The 18,424-nt window shown below is 47.0% G+C and overlaps 1 protein-coding gene across 1 annotated transcript in view; it reads left to right on the forward strand.

Moving 5' to 3' along the window:
* Nucleotides 1-1,788: 1,788 nt before the first annotated feature.
* Nucleotides 1,789-18,424, forward strand: part of KCNAB3 (potassium voltage-gated channel subfamily A regulatory beta subunit 3) — a 27,069-nt gene continuing 10,433 nt past the window's right edge. Inside the window, exons 1-7 of the mRNA XM_042473915.1 lie at nt 1,789-2,554; nt 11,631-11,674; nt 11,901-11,938; nt 12,058-12,137; nt 15,367-15,411; nt 16,049-16,093; nt 16,588-16,631. Of these exons, the coding sequence (XP_042329849.1) occupies nt 2,313-2,554; nt 11,631-11,674; nt 11,901-11,938; nt 12,058-12,137; nt 15,367-15,411; nt 16,049-16,093; nt 16,588-16,631 (538 nt within the window). The 5' untranslated portion in view covers nt 1,789-2,312. The remainder of the gene's footprint in view (nt 2,555-11,630; nt 11,675-11,900; nt 11,939-12,057; nt 12,138-15,366; nt 15,412-16,048; nt 16,094-16,587; nt 16,632-18,424) is intronic.

The raw sequence follows: 18,424 nt of genomic DNA on the forward strand, positions 1-18,424 counted from the left end.
CGCCTCTTGCCATTTTTGTAATTTCTCCGGTAGGTATCAGCATACAACCTTCACTGACTGGTTTGGTTTGCTAAGGCTGCATTTTATTCCCTTCCTCTAAAGACACATAACATATACGTATGTTGGGAGCTCAGGCTTGCAAAGGCTGATCAGAAATCTTTGCAGAGGTAATCTAAATCTCGCAATGAGAAAAGCCTCATTCCGCTGTCTGAATAAATTATGCAAATTAAGGACATTTGCCCAAGGCTTTTGTGCCGCGCAGTTTATTCTGCCGCTTGGCCAGCTGGAGAGACTAGAGGAAAACCGAGGATTGGGTGGCATGCCACCCAGTTACCCAAAACCCTGCTTTTCTGCAATATCTGGGTTTTATCTATCCGATGTTCATTTTGTGGCAGACCTTAACAGACTCTAAATGCAGGAAGCATATCTTTTAAAAAACAAAAGTTGGTTTGGATGGTAATATCTATCTATCTATCTATCTATCTATCTATCTATCTATCTATCACCCAGTAGAAATAGGGGCACAACCCTTAAATTTTGAAGTTGGGTAATTCCCTACCAACCATGCTGGCTGGGTTCCTGCCCTTCCTATCAAGTGTGGCACAAGCAGAAACTGAGCAGCTGAATGCTTCCTATCCCTTTCTGGCAGGAAAATCTGTACCTGTATATTTTTGGGGGGCTGCTCCTTCTTGGGGTTCAGGGGGTAGAGATGGGGCCCAGAGAAGAATGGAGGGGCACTTTTGTGGGTTTTTCAGGCTTTGTGGCCATGTTCTAGAAGAGTTTATTCCTGACGTTTTGCCAGCCACAGATTCCTGAAGATGCCAGCCACAGATGCTGGCAAAATGTCAGGAAAAACTCTTCTAGAACATGGCCACAAAGCCCAAAAAACCCACAAAAATCTATGGATGCCGGCCATGAAAGCCTTTGTACCTGTTTAACCTCTGCCTGTTGTGCTGCTGCTTAACTGGGAATGGGATCCTCTTGATGGCTTTCAGTTCCTGTAATCCACATTTTCCAGGTGGGAACCAGAGTGGCTTCCAATGTCACAGGCCTAGTCCTGCAGGTGCCCTGCAATGTGTTCATTCATTTGTTCATGGAACCACCTGACATCACTGCAAAGCCCCAAAAGGAAAGTGTCTTTCCAGTGGTGGTACGTTGTGCCTCCATGTGCCTCACGGATATGATTTTTGTGGGATCCTTCCCTTGAAGGAAAGCCTTTGGCTCCCATGCAATGGATAAGCAATGGTTCTTTTCTTGTTTTGCAAAGTGGGCATCTGGGCAGAGAGGAGCAAGGAGACAACCCAACCCAACCTCCTCTGGGGTAAGGCTTGACCAAGACTGCATAACCCAGTTTGGCACCACTTTACCTCTTTTCTGGCTCAAGGCTATGGCATTCTGGCAGTTGGAGTTTGTTGTGGGGCCAATAGCAGAGCAGAGCTCCGCTCTGGGCCCCACAACAAACTCCAACTCCCAGAATTCCATAGCCTTAAGCAGGGCAGTTAAAAGTGGTGCCAAACTGGGTTATTTCTCCAGTGTGGATGCAGCTCAAGGAAGGGAAATGAGCCGCCCTTCCTCTGTCCCTCCAGAAGGGGGCAGCCCGCCCCTGCCAAGCTCCCCCATCCCAGATGGACTCCCCCTCCCTCCCTCCCTAATAGCCCATCCATTTATTCTGGCCATCCCTCTGGCTACCCGCCCCCCCAATGCTTAAGCCTTTCTCCCTTAAACAGCCATTACCCCCAATCCTCTCCTTCCTCCCAGCCCTGATGGATGATGCCTTTCTCTTTCCTCTCTGGCTGGATTAGGAAGAGGAAGAAAAGCCTTTGGGGAGAAGGGGGGGGGACAGAAGGGGGCCCACGTGGTCCCCTTTGCAAAGCTGGCCCCATCTGTCAGCCAGCGACCCACTCTCCCCAAGAGTCCTGGGTGCCTTCCTCCCCTCCCATTTGCTCAGAGCAGGAGAGAAGGGCAGCCTGTGGTCCCTCGGCCTCTCCGCCTGCATCCCTCCCTGAGCATCCTTCTCCCTGGTCCTCCCCGCTCTGCTGCCGCCGCCCCCCCTCGGCCGAAGTGGGCGGGGCTTGTCATGCAAATGAGTCCCAGCTCTAGTCTCCCCAGAAGTGGGGCGAAGGCAGCCCGGCGGGACAGAGGCTCCCCGGGACCTTGGGGGAGCCCCGCTTCCTAGCCCCCGACTCCCCTCTCAGAGCAGCCTTGTAGCATCCTTGCCTCGCCTCTCTTCTCTCCTCTCTCTGGGCTCAGATCTAACAGGGACCTTTTGGGGATCCCCCAGCACCCCCCCCAAAAAAAAGCAAGCCCCAGCCATGCAAGTCTCGATCGCCTGCACGGAGCAGAACCTCCGGAGCCGGAGCAGCGAGGACCGGCTCTGCGGGGGCGGCGGAGGGGGCTCCCGGGGCCAAGGCCAAAAGGGCAAGGGGGGCTACGCGGGGCCCCCCGGCAAAGGAGCTCGCCTGGCCCTGGGACCCCGGGCCCCTGGCCAGAACTTGCCCCACATCGCCTTCCTCCTCCGGGAGTCCACCGGCAGAGCCACCGGCATGAACTACAGGTACTTGGCGGGGAGGAAGGGAGGGGGGTATGCGGCAGGGATTTGGGGGGTAGGGGCTTGGGGGGATTAGGAACCTCCAATGTGGAGGGATCCGGAGAGTTTACCTTGAGGGAGATCGGAATCCCCATTTTAGGGTGGATCAGAATTTCCGCTTTTTTGGGGGAGAGGGATCCGATCCCTCCTTGGGTTCCAGTTGGGGGGCTGAGGTGACCCCATCTCAGAGCAGCGTTGCGATGACAGTCCAAAACAACCCACTTGTGTGTGGTGTGGGGGGGGGCAAACGTCACCCCAGAATCTGGTATTGAATGTTTGGGTGTGGGGGGGGGGGAGAAAATGTAGGGTGTTTATTGTAAGGGGGGTCGGGAGCCTGCCATGGGGGGGGGGTCTAGCAAGGCAGTGGGAGGAGGGGGAGAGGGGTGTGCCAGCGTTTTTTTTGGGGGGGATGCTAACGGTGGGTTTGGGAGGGATCGGTTTGCGGGGGTCTGAGACATTGGGTGGTCCCTGGGGGTCTGGAGTGGCTGAGGAGGGCAGTTGTTGGGGGTGCTCCTTCTTGGGGTTCAGGGGGTAGAGATGGGGCCCAGAGAAGAATGGAGGGGCACTTTCCAGGCATTGCGGGAAATATATCTGGGTGGCAGATTGAGGGAATCAAGAAGGAAAGGGGTTGTGTGTGTGGGGGGTGTTTCTTAAGCAGCCCATGGCTCCATTGCTGTGGGGGACTATGGGATGACAACTAGTGATAGCAGCAGGAGGGGTTGCAAAGGGGGGGGGCTCCCTGAACCCTTTCCCTCCACTTTGAGGAGGAAAGACTGCAGCATTGATGCTGGGGACCTCTGGGTGGCACTGCAAGTCTTCTTGTGCTCATGGGGGGGGCACCACTGGAGAAAGGTGGGCAGGTGAGTGATGCCAAGCTGATCCCTTCCTCCTCAATGGAGGGGAACCCACTGCTACCCTTTAGCCCTAAAGCGTAAGAGGGGGGTATTGCAAGGTCTGTGACACTCACACCAGCTCTCTTGGGGGGGGTGTGGGAGCAAACAGGATCCCCAAAAGTTAATGAAAACCTCTCCCCCCCTGCTCTTTGGTCCCCCTCCTCCTTGGCTTTGGGAGGCTTTTAATCTCGCATTGGGCATTTTAATTAAGTTAGATGGCTTCTTTGCTGAACCTAAGGTTATCATTTGCTCACAATGATGGCGAGGGGGGGGCAGATTGTGGGGTCCTAGTAGCATTGGTGTTTTTGTGGTGTATAAAAGACAGTGACACATGAGGGAGAGCCAGAAAATCTATAATGTAGGATTGAGCAAGATGGAGGAGGGTTCCTGGGACGCAGTGGTCTCGGCTGGGGAGGGGGGGGGGTTCATGTGGGGCAAACATTTTGCAGAGCGCAGCTAAGAAAGGTCTGTATTTCGGGAACTGGACAGGCTTGGCTTGACCATTGGGCCTCTCTGCCCTTCATTTGTGTCACCACAGAAGAGGAGCCACCTAGGGCCAGAGCACACTGCAGAAATAGCCCAGTTTGAGACCACTTTAACTGCCCTGGCTGAGTGCTAGGGAATGCTGGGAACTGTACATTGCTGTGGCACCAGAGCTCTTGGACAGAGAAGGCTAAATGTCTCCCAAAACTACAGTTCCCAGAATTGCCTAGCATTGGGCCAGGGCAGTTAAAGCGGTCTCAAAGTGGGTTATTTCTGCAGTGTGTTTGGGCCCAAGACACCCTGACACTGCCTTCACACCTTAGTCTACTTTAGGCTGCATTTGTGGAAATGCTTCCTGCACTGGAAGGGCCCAAAGGCCTAGTAGTTACTTCAAGGGGGCTTCCTTTGGGCCAGAAAGCCAAGCCTTTCTACCCTGTGGGGGGTCGTGTGTGTGTGTGTGTGTGTGTGTGTGTATTATATGTGGGAAAGGATCAGCCAAATGGGGGCAATGGTGGTGCCAGGGAGGCCAACTTGTTTATTTTTATTTATTTATTTATTATTTAATTTCTATTCCGCCTTTCTCCCCGAAGGGACCCAAGGTGGCTCACAATCACAATTTTAAACACATATTGCAATTTAAAAAAATTAAAACATCAGCTAAAAACAATCTAAAATTACAAAATATGAAAACCCCAATAAAATCGCAATACCCATCCCATATAAAACCCACCCCAGAACGACACACAAAAAGCCTGCCTGCAGAGACCCACCTAGACAGAAGCTGTGGAGGAAAGGAGACCAGAAGCAGGACATGGGCACAGCCCCAAGTGGGAACAGGGCCCGGTGGGTGTTGTTGGCGTAGTTGTGGTTGTTGTCAAGTGGTGTGGACTGGGCCGCCAGCCAGGCCTCTCAGGTCAAATTCCCTCAACGGTAGCGATGTACACACAACACAACGCACACGGGTGGGATGGCTGTTGGGGCTGGCCAGCCTCCAAAATGTCTCACGGATCCCATCATTGCTGCTCTGTGTCTCCTTGCACCTCGGCACCACAACAGATTAAAAGATGGAGGCACTGCACAACTAAAAAGTGGGGAGTGTGGTAGGAAAGGGGTCATATAAGGCTGGTGGGATGTGCAAATGTGGGCACACAATGTGAGGAGTCTGGGTACCGGCCTGGCACTGCGGAGACTTGTGGGGTAAGTGAAGGTCACAGTGCTCAGCTGCAGAGCAAAGCATGGGAAAGTTATTTGGGGGAACTGCAGCTCCCAGAATCCCCTAGCAGCCCTGGCCCCAAGCTGGCTAGGCCGGGGTTCTTGGAGTCAGAGTCCCAAAAAATAACTTTGCCAAACTTGTTTGCATAGAAATCTAGCCCTCCCCCCCAAAAAATCAAGGCTAGACCCAGTAACAAATAAGTCCCCTTGTATGTTTCTGGTTGCAGAGTATTTCCCAACTCTGGTCTCATTTATCTTATAGATGTAGATGAAAACCTTATTTAATATTTATGGCTGATGTTCAATATTTATAGCTGCGTTTTCCCTCTAAAGGAGTTGCCCTGGGGAAAGTTTATTAGGGTTTTTTAAAAAGGGTTAGAAGGGAAAGGGCGTTTCAAGTGACCCTCTGGCACCAACTCCAATTAGAAAATAAAAGTATCAACGGGATTGTCGTGTTGTTGGAAGTGCATATGTGTGCTTGTGTGTTGACAGGTTATCCCCCATGAGAACAAGGCTTGCTTGGCACCGGTATAAGACGACTGTCAGTGTGTTTGTTCTGAACATGTGCAAAGTCCTCTGGACCATGCTTTTTCTTCTGGCCAAAAAAGGACACATTTAACAGCAATCATTCACCTTTTAAATAGGTTTTACCCTTTTTGAGATTTTATGTAAAGTCCATTTGTCACAATTTACTGACTTTCTTTTTCGTTTTTGGGAAACCATGTAAATTAAACCTCTTGACCCACCACAAATTCTCTTTCCACCTCACTAGATGGCAAAAGTCATTCTCCTGCTGGTTAAAAAGGCTAAGAAATTTGCAGGGTGGTTTTAATCTATCCCCAACACTGGAAAAATAGGTTTGGACTAAACCTCCTATGGTCACCCAGTCACCTTGCAAAACAGCCATGGTAACTAGGGGATCCTGGGAATTGTCGTCCCCAAAAACGGCATCATCCCACAATGCTCCAGCTCCTTTTTGTACCTGGGTTGGCTTTCTTGAGCTGTCTGGAGTGATCACTTTGCATCTTCCTTGGAGAGATTTGGATCACGATAATACAGAGCCAGCATAGTCCAATGATATGAGCATTGGATGGTAACTCTGGAGACCAGAGTTTGAATCCCTCCCCAGCCACTGGATGGACTTAGGCAAGTTGCACTCTGTGAGCCTCAGAAGAAAGCACTGGCAAAACCCCCTCTGGACAAATCTTGCCAAGAAAACCCTGCTTGCCTTAGGGTTGCCATACTGTAAGTTGCAAATGACTTGAAGGCAGACAACAACAACCACAACAACATCCCATGTTGTACTCCTAGTGATTAAGAGAGTGCTAAGATCATTTATTAGTGCTGGTGTGTGGCATAGTGGTTTGAGTGCTGGACTACGGCTTTGGAGTCCAGGGTTCAACTCTCAGCTTAGCCATGAAACCCAGAGTGATCTTGGTCAAGTCACATGATCTCAGTCGGAAGCCACTTGAAGGCAAGCAACAACAGATCGTTTTATTGGCATTCGCTTGTGACAGCTTTCCTGCAGTCCAAGCTTTCTTCAAGTCTATCACCATCTAATGGTGCCCCAAAATCAATTACCTCCATCTGCACCCCATTTCCCTGCTTTACGCTCAGAATATGTAGGCCAACTGGGACAGATTCAAGCCAGAGGGCTAGTATGAGCTGGCCCTAGCCCATTAGCTAGGGCAGTGGTCCCCAAACTGTGGTCTTAAGGGTTTTGGACTACATCTCCCAGAATCCCAGACTATTGGCCAACATGGCTGAGGCTTCTGTGAGCTGAAGTCCAAAACCTCTTAAAGACCACAATTTGTGGACCACTGAGCTAGGAACTTGCACATGAGTGTCCATCCCTGTTTTGCAGACTCAACTCCAAGCTACTTTCTGGGCCGGAGAAAAACAGGGATCGTATTTGCCATAAAAGCCAGTTAAGAATTCCTGCTGAATGGAAGAGATTGAGCCAAACAGAGCATGGCAATATTACCCACACTAGCCGGGGGATGCAGGAGAGGGTGGCAGCCCCCGAAAGAAACTTCCCTGGTTCTAGTCCACCAAGGCAAGGCTAGAATCGCCCGGGTGGGAGGAGAGGTTGCTGGATTGCATTTCTGGCCCCTCGCCTCCTGCCATCTGTTTTCCACCGATCCCTTATGGTTTAATTATGAGGCCAAGCCATGATCCGTATCAACGCAGCAGCTGGCATTTGGGGGACAGTGATACTTATCCCCCTGGCATGGGGAGGGCAGGAAGGAAGGGAGTTGGCCTACCCATCGCTCTTGGATCGCTGGGGAGATGGCCAACTGGTTTGCTTGATCGCTTGCTTTGACCCTGCTCCTTCGCTTTCAAGTAAGTTGGGATACATAGAAACTAAGGACGTGCCAATTTCTTTTAAGTTCTTTTTTCACTTTTGGCATGGAGTTTGGAGAGCATTCTGGGGAGAAGCCATCGGGAAAGAAGAAAGTGCTGGGTTTCTATGCTTTCTGTAGCTGTTCCAAGTTCCAAAAGGAGCTGGGAACAAATCTTGCCAAGAAACCCCTTACGGTCAGCATAAGTCAGAAATAACTTCAAGGTACACAACACACACGACTTTAACAAACACAGAAAGAATGTTGCTGGCCATACGGAAAAGTACAATAGCGATCCACAAAGCAGTGATACCTTTATGGGACCAACTCAAATGCACAAAACTCCACTGGCTTCTTCATCAGGCAAAGGTATTAAAAATCATACAGGAGACAGAAAAAGGCAACAACAACATTAAGAGTCACAGGCCTACATTTTGTCAAGATGATGCTGTCGTTCTCAGTTAAGATGATATGGAGGGATATCCAGGCAGGCCATTCCTTTTGGCCGTGTGGGTTCCTGGAGACACAGTCTTAAAAGTCCAAGAAATAAAATTTAAAATCCATTAGCAATACAAATATGCTTCCTTCAGGCCAGGAAATAGAATTTAAACTCCATTAGCAACACAGAAGATGCTACCTTTGAGACCCAGGTTGCCTCTGTCCTTTGCCTGGGTCCCTTGTTAGGCAGAGAACACTGCATTTCTCAAAAAAGTCTCTGTTGTTGCATTTGGTTGGGAAACTTTTTAGGTGCTGATTAGGCAAAACATGCCAAACGCAATCCCAGTTGAAGAAGGTTTAACCTTTGTTGGAGGCAGAAACCTCAGAATTGTGTCCCAGTCCCTTGGTCCCCTTTTAGGATAAAGTTATCACTGTTTTGTGGATTTGCAGTGTTTTTGTACTTTACATGAAGTCTGTGTTCTGTGGTTAAGCTGTGGTCCACTCCCCTCCATCCTCCCCCCACTTTTTTGTCCACAGCAACCCTGCGAGGTAGGATAGGCTGAACCCAACATCACCTGGAGAATTCTTCACATCTGAGTAGAGAGATGGGCCTTTCTGCACATTCTCCAACTGTCCCAGAAGCAAACCTCTCCTGCAGCATCTCCTTGCTGGGGTGTTCTTCCTCATTCATCACTTTTCCCATCCTGACCACGCGCTAATGTCGTTTGGCCCCACATGTCCCCGTTTGCATTTGCAGAATGTGGATGATTGTGTCCCTGGTTCCAGTCTCACCGTTATGCAGTTATTTTGCTCTGAGAAGTCAGAAGAGGCCTGGAGGTTGAGGGGACAAAAAGTAGAGGAAAAGTAACGAGATTCAGGTCCACTAGTTCCATTTAATGAGCCTAAAGCAAACGTGGGCAACTGTCGGCAACCCCAGGGCGGCACAGACTGTTAAAACACTTTAAATTATTTTATTTTTTTTAAACTGGAATTCATTAAAGGTCTTCCTCCTCTTTTAGAATGCGGGTTTTTTGACATTAAAAAATGCAGGAAGAAGGAGAAATCTACAACTTTTTAAAATGGTGAATTGCCTTTCCTGCAGTTCTCCCCCCAAAAAAACCAATTCACCATTTTCTCTGTAGAAAAAGGGCAATGTAGAAAGCCCAAGGGCTACAAGAAGAGCCTTGGGGGTCCACAGGGAGGCTAAGGGTTTTGAGGGTATTCATTTAAATCAAGAGTGCCGCACTGAGGCTCATTCACTATGCGCAGACTGTCCCTGCACAAACTGTCCCTCAATTTGTGGCAACAAAAGTGTATTGTGTTACTCAGGAGCAATGGAAATGCACTTTGGACTTGTGTGACATAATGGTTTGAGTGTTGGCCTACGACTCTAGAAAACAAGGTTTGATTCCTAGCTCAGCTATGAAACCCACTGGGTGACCTTGGGCAAGTCACAGTCTCTCAGCCTCAGGGGAAAGAAATGACAACCCTCCTCTGAACAAATCTTGCCAAGAAAACGCTGTGATAATTTCACCTTCAGGTCACCGTTAGTTGGAAGCAACTGTAATGTCAACAACAACAACAACAACAAGAACGAACTTGATTTATAGCAACATATTTGCACACCCTTCATCATTTCTCAGATTAAAACGGAACACAAGTAGCCAAATATCCTCTTGTGTGTGATCAAGATAGCAAAAGTTGTTAATGAAGAAGAACACGCAAGTTAGAGGAGGTGGCAGCAGCTTGTTTTTGCCTGAGCTGACTGGGAAGGGCAAGATCTGCCGCCTCCTGTCCTCTCCCTCTGCTAACTGAGTGCAAACTACTTTTGGCACTTTCAAATCAGTTTGCCGCAAGTGAAGAAAGCTGAGGACAAAAGGGGAAAGTGGGAGGAGGAAAGGGAAATTGGGCCATTTTAAAAACAATATGAAAAACTGGTACCAAAAGAGGATTAATCTGAACTGTCCCTGCCAAACCAGACAGTTGGAGGGAGTGTCCCTAACCAGTTGTCAATGGGGGAAAATGGTAAAAGCTGCCATTCCAGCCACAGTTGCACTTCAAACTCAGTTTGCATTACATTTTGCAATTTGAATGCAGTTTGATGTAAGCTGAGGACAAAGGGGGGAAGCATGGGGAGGAGAGGGAAACCTGGACATTTTAACAGGAGATGAGAAAGTGAGATGGCAGAGGATTAACTGTGGCTGTCCTTGCCAGACCAGTTGGAGGGTATGTATTTGATGATGCGCTCCTCTTGTTCCAGAACCAAGCACTGGCATTGCATAAAGCACTTCATCTGGCAATTCAGGGTTATTTCTTCCCCAGTCTAATGCTACCAGAGTGGATTCATAGAGGTGAAAGGGATCCCAAGGGGCCATGTACTCCAACCCCTTGGCATGTGAGAATATGCCGCTAAAGCATGTGTGGAAACAGCCAGGGGTCTTTGCAGAAAGCTACTGTGCTCTTCTCCAGAAGCAGATGCGGAGGCAGTTAAAAATGACTGTAAGAAGACAGAATTTGTCTCCCTTTCTTTCCCGGCACCCTGGAGCATTTCTCTGAAGCTCTGTCCCATCCTGTTGTCGTCCCCCTTCCACATTTTCTCCCCAGAACCTCCCAGTCACCGCAGCAGTGACCCCGTTTCAAAGCCCCGAGCTCAGCTTCTCATCTATTTTTATCTCGGTTATCGCTCACAGCGGTAGATCAATTCGCTAATGAAGATGCGAGAGGCACACTGGGCGCATGGCAGCGCTAATGAACATGGGGGGCAGAAGTGAGGTGCATGGAGCTGGGCACTTCCAAGGGCACCGCTGTGCCTCTCCCAAAGAGGAGCCCAGAGTCCTGGCCCTGGTCGCTGCTTGATTTGCTCAGCCAAGAGATGCGCAGAAGGCATATTGAACCAGTTAAGAAGGATTAATTCCTCCTCGGTGTGTTTTCCGTTGCACACTTGATAGCAAGTGAAGGAAAGAAAAATGTAGCTGCACTTAACTATCCATTCCCCGTGATTGGGCGGGATACAAATAAATTATATTATTATTTATTATTATGCAGTTGTTCTGGCTCTCGCAGAATCCTGGAGACTTGCCGATGTCGCTGGACTGCAACTCCCATCACACTTTGCTAGGGCTTTCCTGGGTGGGGCTGCTGGACACTGTGGTCCAACAACATCTGGAAGGTGACAGGATTTCCACCTCCACCACCCAAAAAGCTTTCTCCCTTTCTCATTATCCTGGAATCTATAGGAGTCATGCATGGAAGAGGGATTCTGGAAACATCAGGAGAGAGAAAACAAGGACTTTCATAAAAGGGCATAGTTAAACTGTGGAATTCACTGCCACTGGAAGCAGCGATGGCTTGCCAAAGTGGGCATCTTTGAATGTAGAGTGGATAAATTTGTGGCACTCAGGACCTTGTAAAACTACCAATCTTGGGATCTACAGCACCTAAAGTCTTGTTGAACTGCATTATTTCTACAGTTCAGATGCACCTTCAGAGGCAGATTATAAAACCTTTGGGTGCAAAACTTTAGCTGCCTTGTACAGGACTTTGTATGGGGTTATATGAAACCCCAACAGGAAATGTAGTAGTATAGGATCACTTGAAGGATTTCTAGATAATATTTACTCTATAGTATACCTAATTATCCTTTTAACAATTCATTTTTCTCTCTCCCCTCTGTAGAAATCTTGGCAAATCAGGACTCCGCGTTTCCTGTCTTGGACTTGGTGAGTTCTTGGGAGAAGCAGCCCAGGATTCTAGAACATGGGAAATTTCCACCTTTTAGGGATACTGGGAACTGCAATCCAAAAAAGAGGAAATGTTCCAACTTATATCCAGATGAAGTTCTGTGCATTGATCTTGCTGGGATGTGACAGAAGAGTTTCAGAAAGGTCTTTGGGTAGATCATGGCTACGTTTTTCTCTCAAAAATCTCAATCTCTCTCCCCTGCAGGTACCTGGGTGACCTTTGGCTCTCAGATTTCAGATGAGGTAAGCACTCACTGTTACTCACTCCTTGGTCCCTTCTCCCCTTCTCACTCAGGCCCTCCTCAGCCTTTACTATTGTTTTGTGGATTTGGGACATTATTGTATTATCTTTCTGTTTCTAGATGGCCGAAAATGTGCTCACCATTGCTTACGAGAACGGGGTCAACCTCTTTGACACGGCTGAGGTCTACGCTTCTGGCAAGTATGTCCGCCTATTACATACACCTTCAATATCTTCCAAAAAGCAAAACAAAACAGGGTATGGTACTCCAAGGAGAGCCCACTTCTATCCCCTGTGTGCCTGTGGGTTGCATAAACTCCCCACAACAGGCAGAAATGCAACCCACGGAGCTCTGTTGTGTCTTTGTGCCAGGGAAAGAAACTGGCATCTCTTGGAATTCTCCCTGCCACACTGCAAGGAGCAGTAAATGATGATGGTGATGATATTATTATTATTATTATTATTATTATTATTATTATTATTCCTGCTTTTCCCCCAATATTGCAACTCAAGGTGGCTTCGTCATTGTTATTTCATGACATGTGCGCTTTAACTTTTGGCAAGTTAAATGAGAATGAGAGGCCACCAATATTCTTAATTACCAACTGCCCAGCTCAGGTCTTGCAAAGTCATTGATGGAGTCCATCCACCTGTTTTGCGGTCTAAGGAAGTAAGCTCAAGTCTATGAAAGCGTAGGCTACCAACTTTTCTCTTTCGGTTAGCTTCAAAGGTGCTACATAACCCTTTGCATACTGTTTTTCCAGACTAACTCAGTTATGTCTTTGAGTTCTACTTTTTAATATATCATATTTTGAGAAAATTATTGTTTTACAAGATAAAGGTTTCTCTATGTGGGCAGGACTATTTTATTATTTGCTTTTAAATCTATTTTTAAATGTTTTTTTAATTCTATAGACACCCAAATACCATTTAGTCATACCTTATTATATATTCTGTGAGGTGCCTAGAGTCCCAGCTTTGGGGGGAAAGCAAGGCATAAATAAAATAATACAAATGCAATGCAGTGTGTAGGCACAGAAAACCTGACCCACACCTACTCTGTCCCTGTGTGATTTAGCCCTAAAGATACGATTTCCCTAAAGATAAATGCTGAAGAACCCATCTGAGAACCATACCATTTGTCTCGACAACTCTAATCCTTTAGTCTCAGGAAAACATCCAGGGATAGCCATGTTGGCCATACAGCAGATCCAATAACATCCAAACAATGATACCTTTATGGGGCCAACCAAATGCGCAATATACATGTTGCAAGCTTTTGAAGCTCCACTGGCTTCTTCATCAGGCAAGGTGCTAAAAACCATACAGGAGGGGAAAAAATTGAAGATGTTAGTCATATGCCTGCATTTTGCTATCTTTGTTCTCAGATGGTATGGAGGGGTATTTCTTGGAGGCTGGAACCTCCTCCTTCTGACTCTGGGGATACTGGGAGGAGATTCTCAAATTCCAGGAAATTTAACATCCATTTGCAGCAGAAATAGTCTCAGGTATCTGCATAGAGCTCTGTAGGAAAGGTGCCTTTCCATGCCCCCTCCCCTTACGCTACCTGATCTCTTCTATGTTTGAGCCTTGCCTCAAATATCTGGTGATAATCTACTCCATTATTCCTTCCCTTGCTCCCAAATCCTCCTGGTCTTCCTTCTTCCTTTTCTTCTCTCCCGATTCTTGCATATTTGGGGCACGCTGCCTTGTTTTACTTCTGCCTGCCGGACACTTTTGTGGCAAAGCGCTGTCTCAGGGCTTTTCGGGAGGCAGAAATGAGAAACCCATGACATGATTCTGTCAGGCCAGATTTGTGGGCTAGCTGACTCTGGAGGAAGGGCCGGGCAAGAAAGCGAGAGGCAATCTGTCACAGGGTGAGGCGAGGTGATGGGATGACAGAGAAGACTTGAACAGATGATGCAGACAGACCAGGACTATTCAAGGATAGGTGGCAGATGCCCACACCAGCAAGAGCAAGCTGGCATGTCTTAGGTGTGTATTTGTAGTCTCAGAATTGCTCTGCCTACTGTAGTCCGAAAGGGTAACACATACACACTCACACTGCTGTAGTTCCCCCAAAAGCAGTATTTCTAAGCTCGGGGGTGATCAAGAATGTGGTACCATTTTAATTTTCATATTGTAGTCTTGAGACCATCTGACAAGGGATCCCCAGACACAAATGCAGAGAGGTGTATTATAAAATACAGATGAAATGGAGTGCAGGGGGGAATTGGACCATATGCCTTCGCTGCTGAAGCTGAAATTTAAAATTATTTCATAGTCCAGTAGCTGTCGGTTGCATCAGAAGCAAGATGTTTTGTGGCACATGGAAAAATAACTAATTTATTGTGGTGTCAGTGTCTATGGATATGAGGAACCACTTCCTCTGATGTATGAAGATTTATCTTGGGGGGGGGGGTAAATGGGCATAAAAAACCAGCCTATGACATTTTCTCTGCAAAATTTAGGTATAAAGTACAGGAAATAAACATTGAAACATTTGACTGTAGCAGAAATGAGTGATAATGCACTGTCTTCTTATTAATTGAATGCCTGTCATGCCTGGGAGTCTTATTGATCAAACTTGCAGATACATTCTAGTTCAGCAGTCCCACGCTGGCCTTTTCCTTTAAGGCTCTCTTATGATATTTGGCAGAGTATATAAGGTTCTCCCAGTAGAAACACAAAGGTGAACATGACAATTAAGCTGAACAAGACCAGGGAAGACCCATCAGTACTGAGTGATGGTCCAAAAAGCTATCTTGTGGTAAGGATCACAACAGAACACTGTCCTCTCCTGATGGCGTGCGGCGAAAGCAAAAATATGACACCCTCCAAGGCATGCCAGGCAAAAGCCATCTGCTACCTTCGGGTACATGTTGGGACCTATTGCTCCAGCTGCAGCTTTCATACTGTTTGACATTTTTTTCTTATTTGTGCCAAGGCCAGCTCAGTGACTGGAGTCGATATAAAAGCCCACATTTGAATAATAATAGTCAACCCACCACATTTGCAGCTTTGACTTTTGCAGAGTTGATTATTCAGGGATTTCATTAATATGTTCCCTCTAGGACCTTCTGGTGGAAACTGACCATAGAATCACATTGGAAGACTGAGAGATTCCTGGAGAAAACACCCCTCTGGGCATTGGTAGGTCCTCCAGCACAATTCAATGGTCAGCTTCTGGCAGATGCAGACCATAGAGATGCCCTGGAAGACCCAGAGATTCCTATAAAGGTGTCCTCTCAGGTTAAAAAAATTGTGGTTTTTTATTTGCAGTTTTTCTACTTTCATGGAGATACTGTGCCCGTAACCCCAAGGAATGTGGAGGGCCCATGGTATTGCTATTAATGCATCAGAGCCAACCAACTCCTTTTAAAATGTTTATCTCTCTCTCTCTCTCTCTCTCATTGTTTTCATTCATCAGAGCAGAAAAAACCTTAGGGAACATCCTGAGGAGCAAAGGATGGAGGTAAGTTCCGTTCTGTTCACTTAAAAAAGTACTGTATATGAACCCTTGTGACAGCTTCCTCTTATTTGTGATTTCATGGGGATGCATTAAATCAGCTTTCCCCAACCTTCTAGATGTATTGGGGTGCAACTTCCATTGTCATCAGTCAGCATGGTCACTGGAATGATGGGAGTTGTATTCCAACACATTAGGAGGGGTTCCCCCAGGCTGGGAGATGCAGTCCTAAAAATCTTCTTCCCTTACAAGCCTTTCCAATAATTACTGGCTTTTTGTGGCTTTACAGGTTACCTGGTATTCCAAAATCTGAAATACCCCAAAATCCAAAATTATCTGCATGGGTTGCTGTGATAGTGACACCTTTGCTTTCTGATAGTTCAGTTTACACAGATTTTGTTTCACGCACAACATGATTAAACTATTGTGCATAAAATGAACTCCAGGCTATGTGTATAAAGCATATACAAATCAAATTAATTCCATGTTTAGATTTGGGCCACATCTGAAGATATTTCCTTATGTATATGCAGATATTCCAAAATCTTAACATTTAAGTAATCCAAAGCACTTCTGGTGCCAAGCATTTCGGATAAAGGAGACTCAACTCGTACTAATTTCCCCTCTTCTCTCTGCTCTTCAGGCGTTCCAGTTATGTCGTCACCACTAAAATTTACTGGGGAGGCCAGTAAGTAGTCAAAATTCCTGGGGAACTGAGGCAGGGAGGGGACGCAGGGGCAGGAGGCTATTCAGGAGGAGTGTGTGTGTCAGTGTGTTAAATTTCACACAGAGGCAGTTGTATCATCTTTTTAGTTTTTTGTGGGTTTTTTGGGCTCTGTGGCCATGTTCCAGAAAAGTTTCTTCCTGACGTTTCGCCAGCATCTGTGGCTGGCATCTTCAGAGTTGTACCATCTGTTCAATTGCATGTTGAACCCATTTGCAGCAATTGCTGCAGGATAAAAACAGAAAGTGGGGGGAGGAGAACGAAACCAGGACATTTTAAAAGCAGTTGAAAAAGTGAGATGGCAAGAGAATTAATTGGGACTGTTGGAGAGTATGACACAGAGAGGTCTTTTGGGGATGTACAAACCCAGGAACATCAGAGGAAGAGGGGCAGAAATAAACCCAGCTTCCTAATATCTCAGTTTTTACCAATTTGTTCCCTTCTTGTTTTCTTCCAAGGGCTGAGACAGAAAGGGGCTTGTCGCGGAAACACATTATTGAAGGTAAGACCTGAGGGTGTGGGTGGGCAAAGACTGGAAATGTTGGGAGGGAGCTGGAAAGGGGCAAATCATGGCAAATGCAGGAGGTAGATGAATATGAGGGTGGTAGAATCAAGGACCAGGGCGATGATAACATTCCCTAAAACATTTCACAAATGAAAACTGGGAAGTGTGTTTGGCCAAGCCACATCAGTGTGGTGAAGATGGCTGATGTTATTAATGTGTTAGTACACACAAGCCAGGAGAGGCTGCAGCAGTTTGCTTTTGCCTGAGCCTACTAGAAAGAGCAAGCCTTCCTCTCCCCTCTGTACTGAAGAAGCTGATTGCAAATTCCTTTTGCGCTTTGAACTCTGGTTGAAGTAATTCACGTAACCTAGGATAAAGGAGGAAAATGTGAGAAGATAAAAACTGGGACATTTTAAAAACTATAGGACAGCAGAGAATTAAGCAGGACTGTGGACCTTGCCACACGGGGGCTTTTTGAGCGTCAGTTCGCATTGGCCGATTCGTATTCGTGTCATATCGCATTGTTCATCCACACTCGCGCTCTCTGAATACGCTTTGCCAATTCATATTCGCGTCATATCGCTTCATTCATCCACACCTGGGCGGCCTTCCGGATCGAGGTCTTGCGCATCGGCCAATGCGTATTCACGCAAAGCAAGGTCAGTGCAGATTGGATCACCACACCAGCCCAATACAATGTGTGTTTGCCAATGTGCATCGGCAGCTTTGCGCATGCTCTTTGGGGCTCTGAACGGGGCGCAACATTTTTAACTTCCAGGGGTGAAGAATAAGGTCACTGTTTAGCGTGGTATATCGCGAGATTTGCTGCCTTTAGCCACTTACGAAAGGGGTATGCACCATCTGTATATGTGTGTGTGTGTGTATATATATATGCACACACATAAATACATACATACATACTTATATATATACACATAGTGGTACAGCCAAAAGTGTGATGCCTTTTCTATGTGTACACACACATTTGTCTGTATGAGTGTGTCTGTGTGTGTGTGTGTGTGTGTGTGTGTGTATGTCTTTTTAGATTGTAAGCCTGAGGGCAGGGAACCGTTCAATTAAAAAGATTGTACAGTCCGTCCTAGCCTTACGCGGAGGGATCCGTTCCAGATCCCTCCGCGTAAGGCGAATTCCACCTATGCTCGAGCCCCATTGGAAACAATGGGGCTCGTGCACGGCGGCGCAGGCGTGCGCAGGGCGCAACAGGCACGTGCCCCCATTCTGCCCCGCGCACGCCCCGCGGCTTGAGCACGTATGCTCAAGGCTGCGTATGGCACTCCCGCGTATGGCGCGGGCGCACTGTATGTACAGTGCTGTGTAAATTTACAGCGCTTTATAAATAAAGGTTAATAATAATAATATATACACACAAACACGCACATATATATACAAAAACACACTGTGCCACAGCCAAAAGTGTGATGCCTTATTTATATGTGTACACACACATCTGTCTCCTTGAGTGTTTATATATATGTGTGTTTGTGTGTGTATGTATACACACACACACACACACTTATAGTGTTACTGCCAAAAGTGTGAAGCCGTATTTATATGTGTACATACACAGCTCTGTGTGTGTGTGTGTGTGTGTATATACACACACATACATATGCATATGCACACTCACGCATATATATATACACACACACACACACACACACACACACAAACTGTGGAGCAGCTGAAACTGTAATGCTGCATGTATATGCTTGCACACACATCTTTTTGTGTGTATATATATATATACACATACATATACACACACACAC

The sequence above is a fragment of the Sceloporus undulatus genome, chromosome 6, assembly GCF_019175285.1.
Source record: "Sceloporus undulatus isolate JIND9_A2432 ecotype Alabama chromosome 6, SceUnd_v1.1, whole genome shotgun sequence".
NCBI classification, from domain to species: Eukaryota; Metazoa; Chordata; class Lepidosauria; order Squamata; family Phrynosomatidae; genus Sceloporus; species Sceloporus undulatus.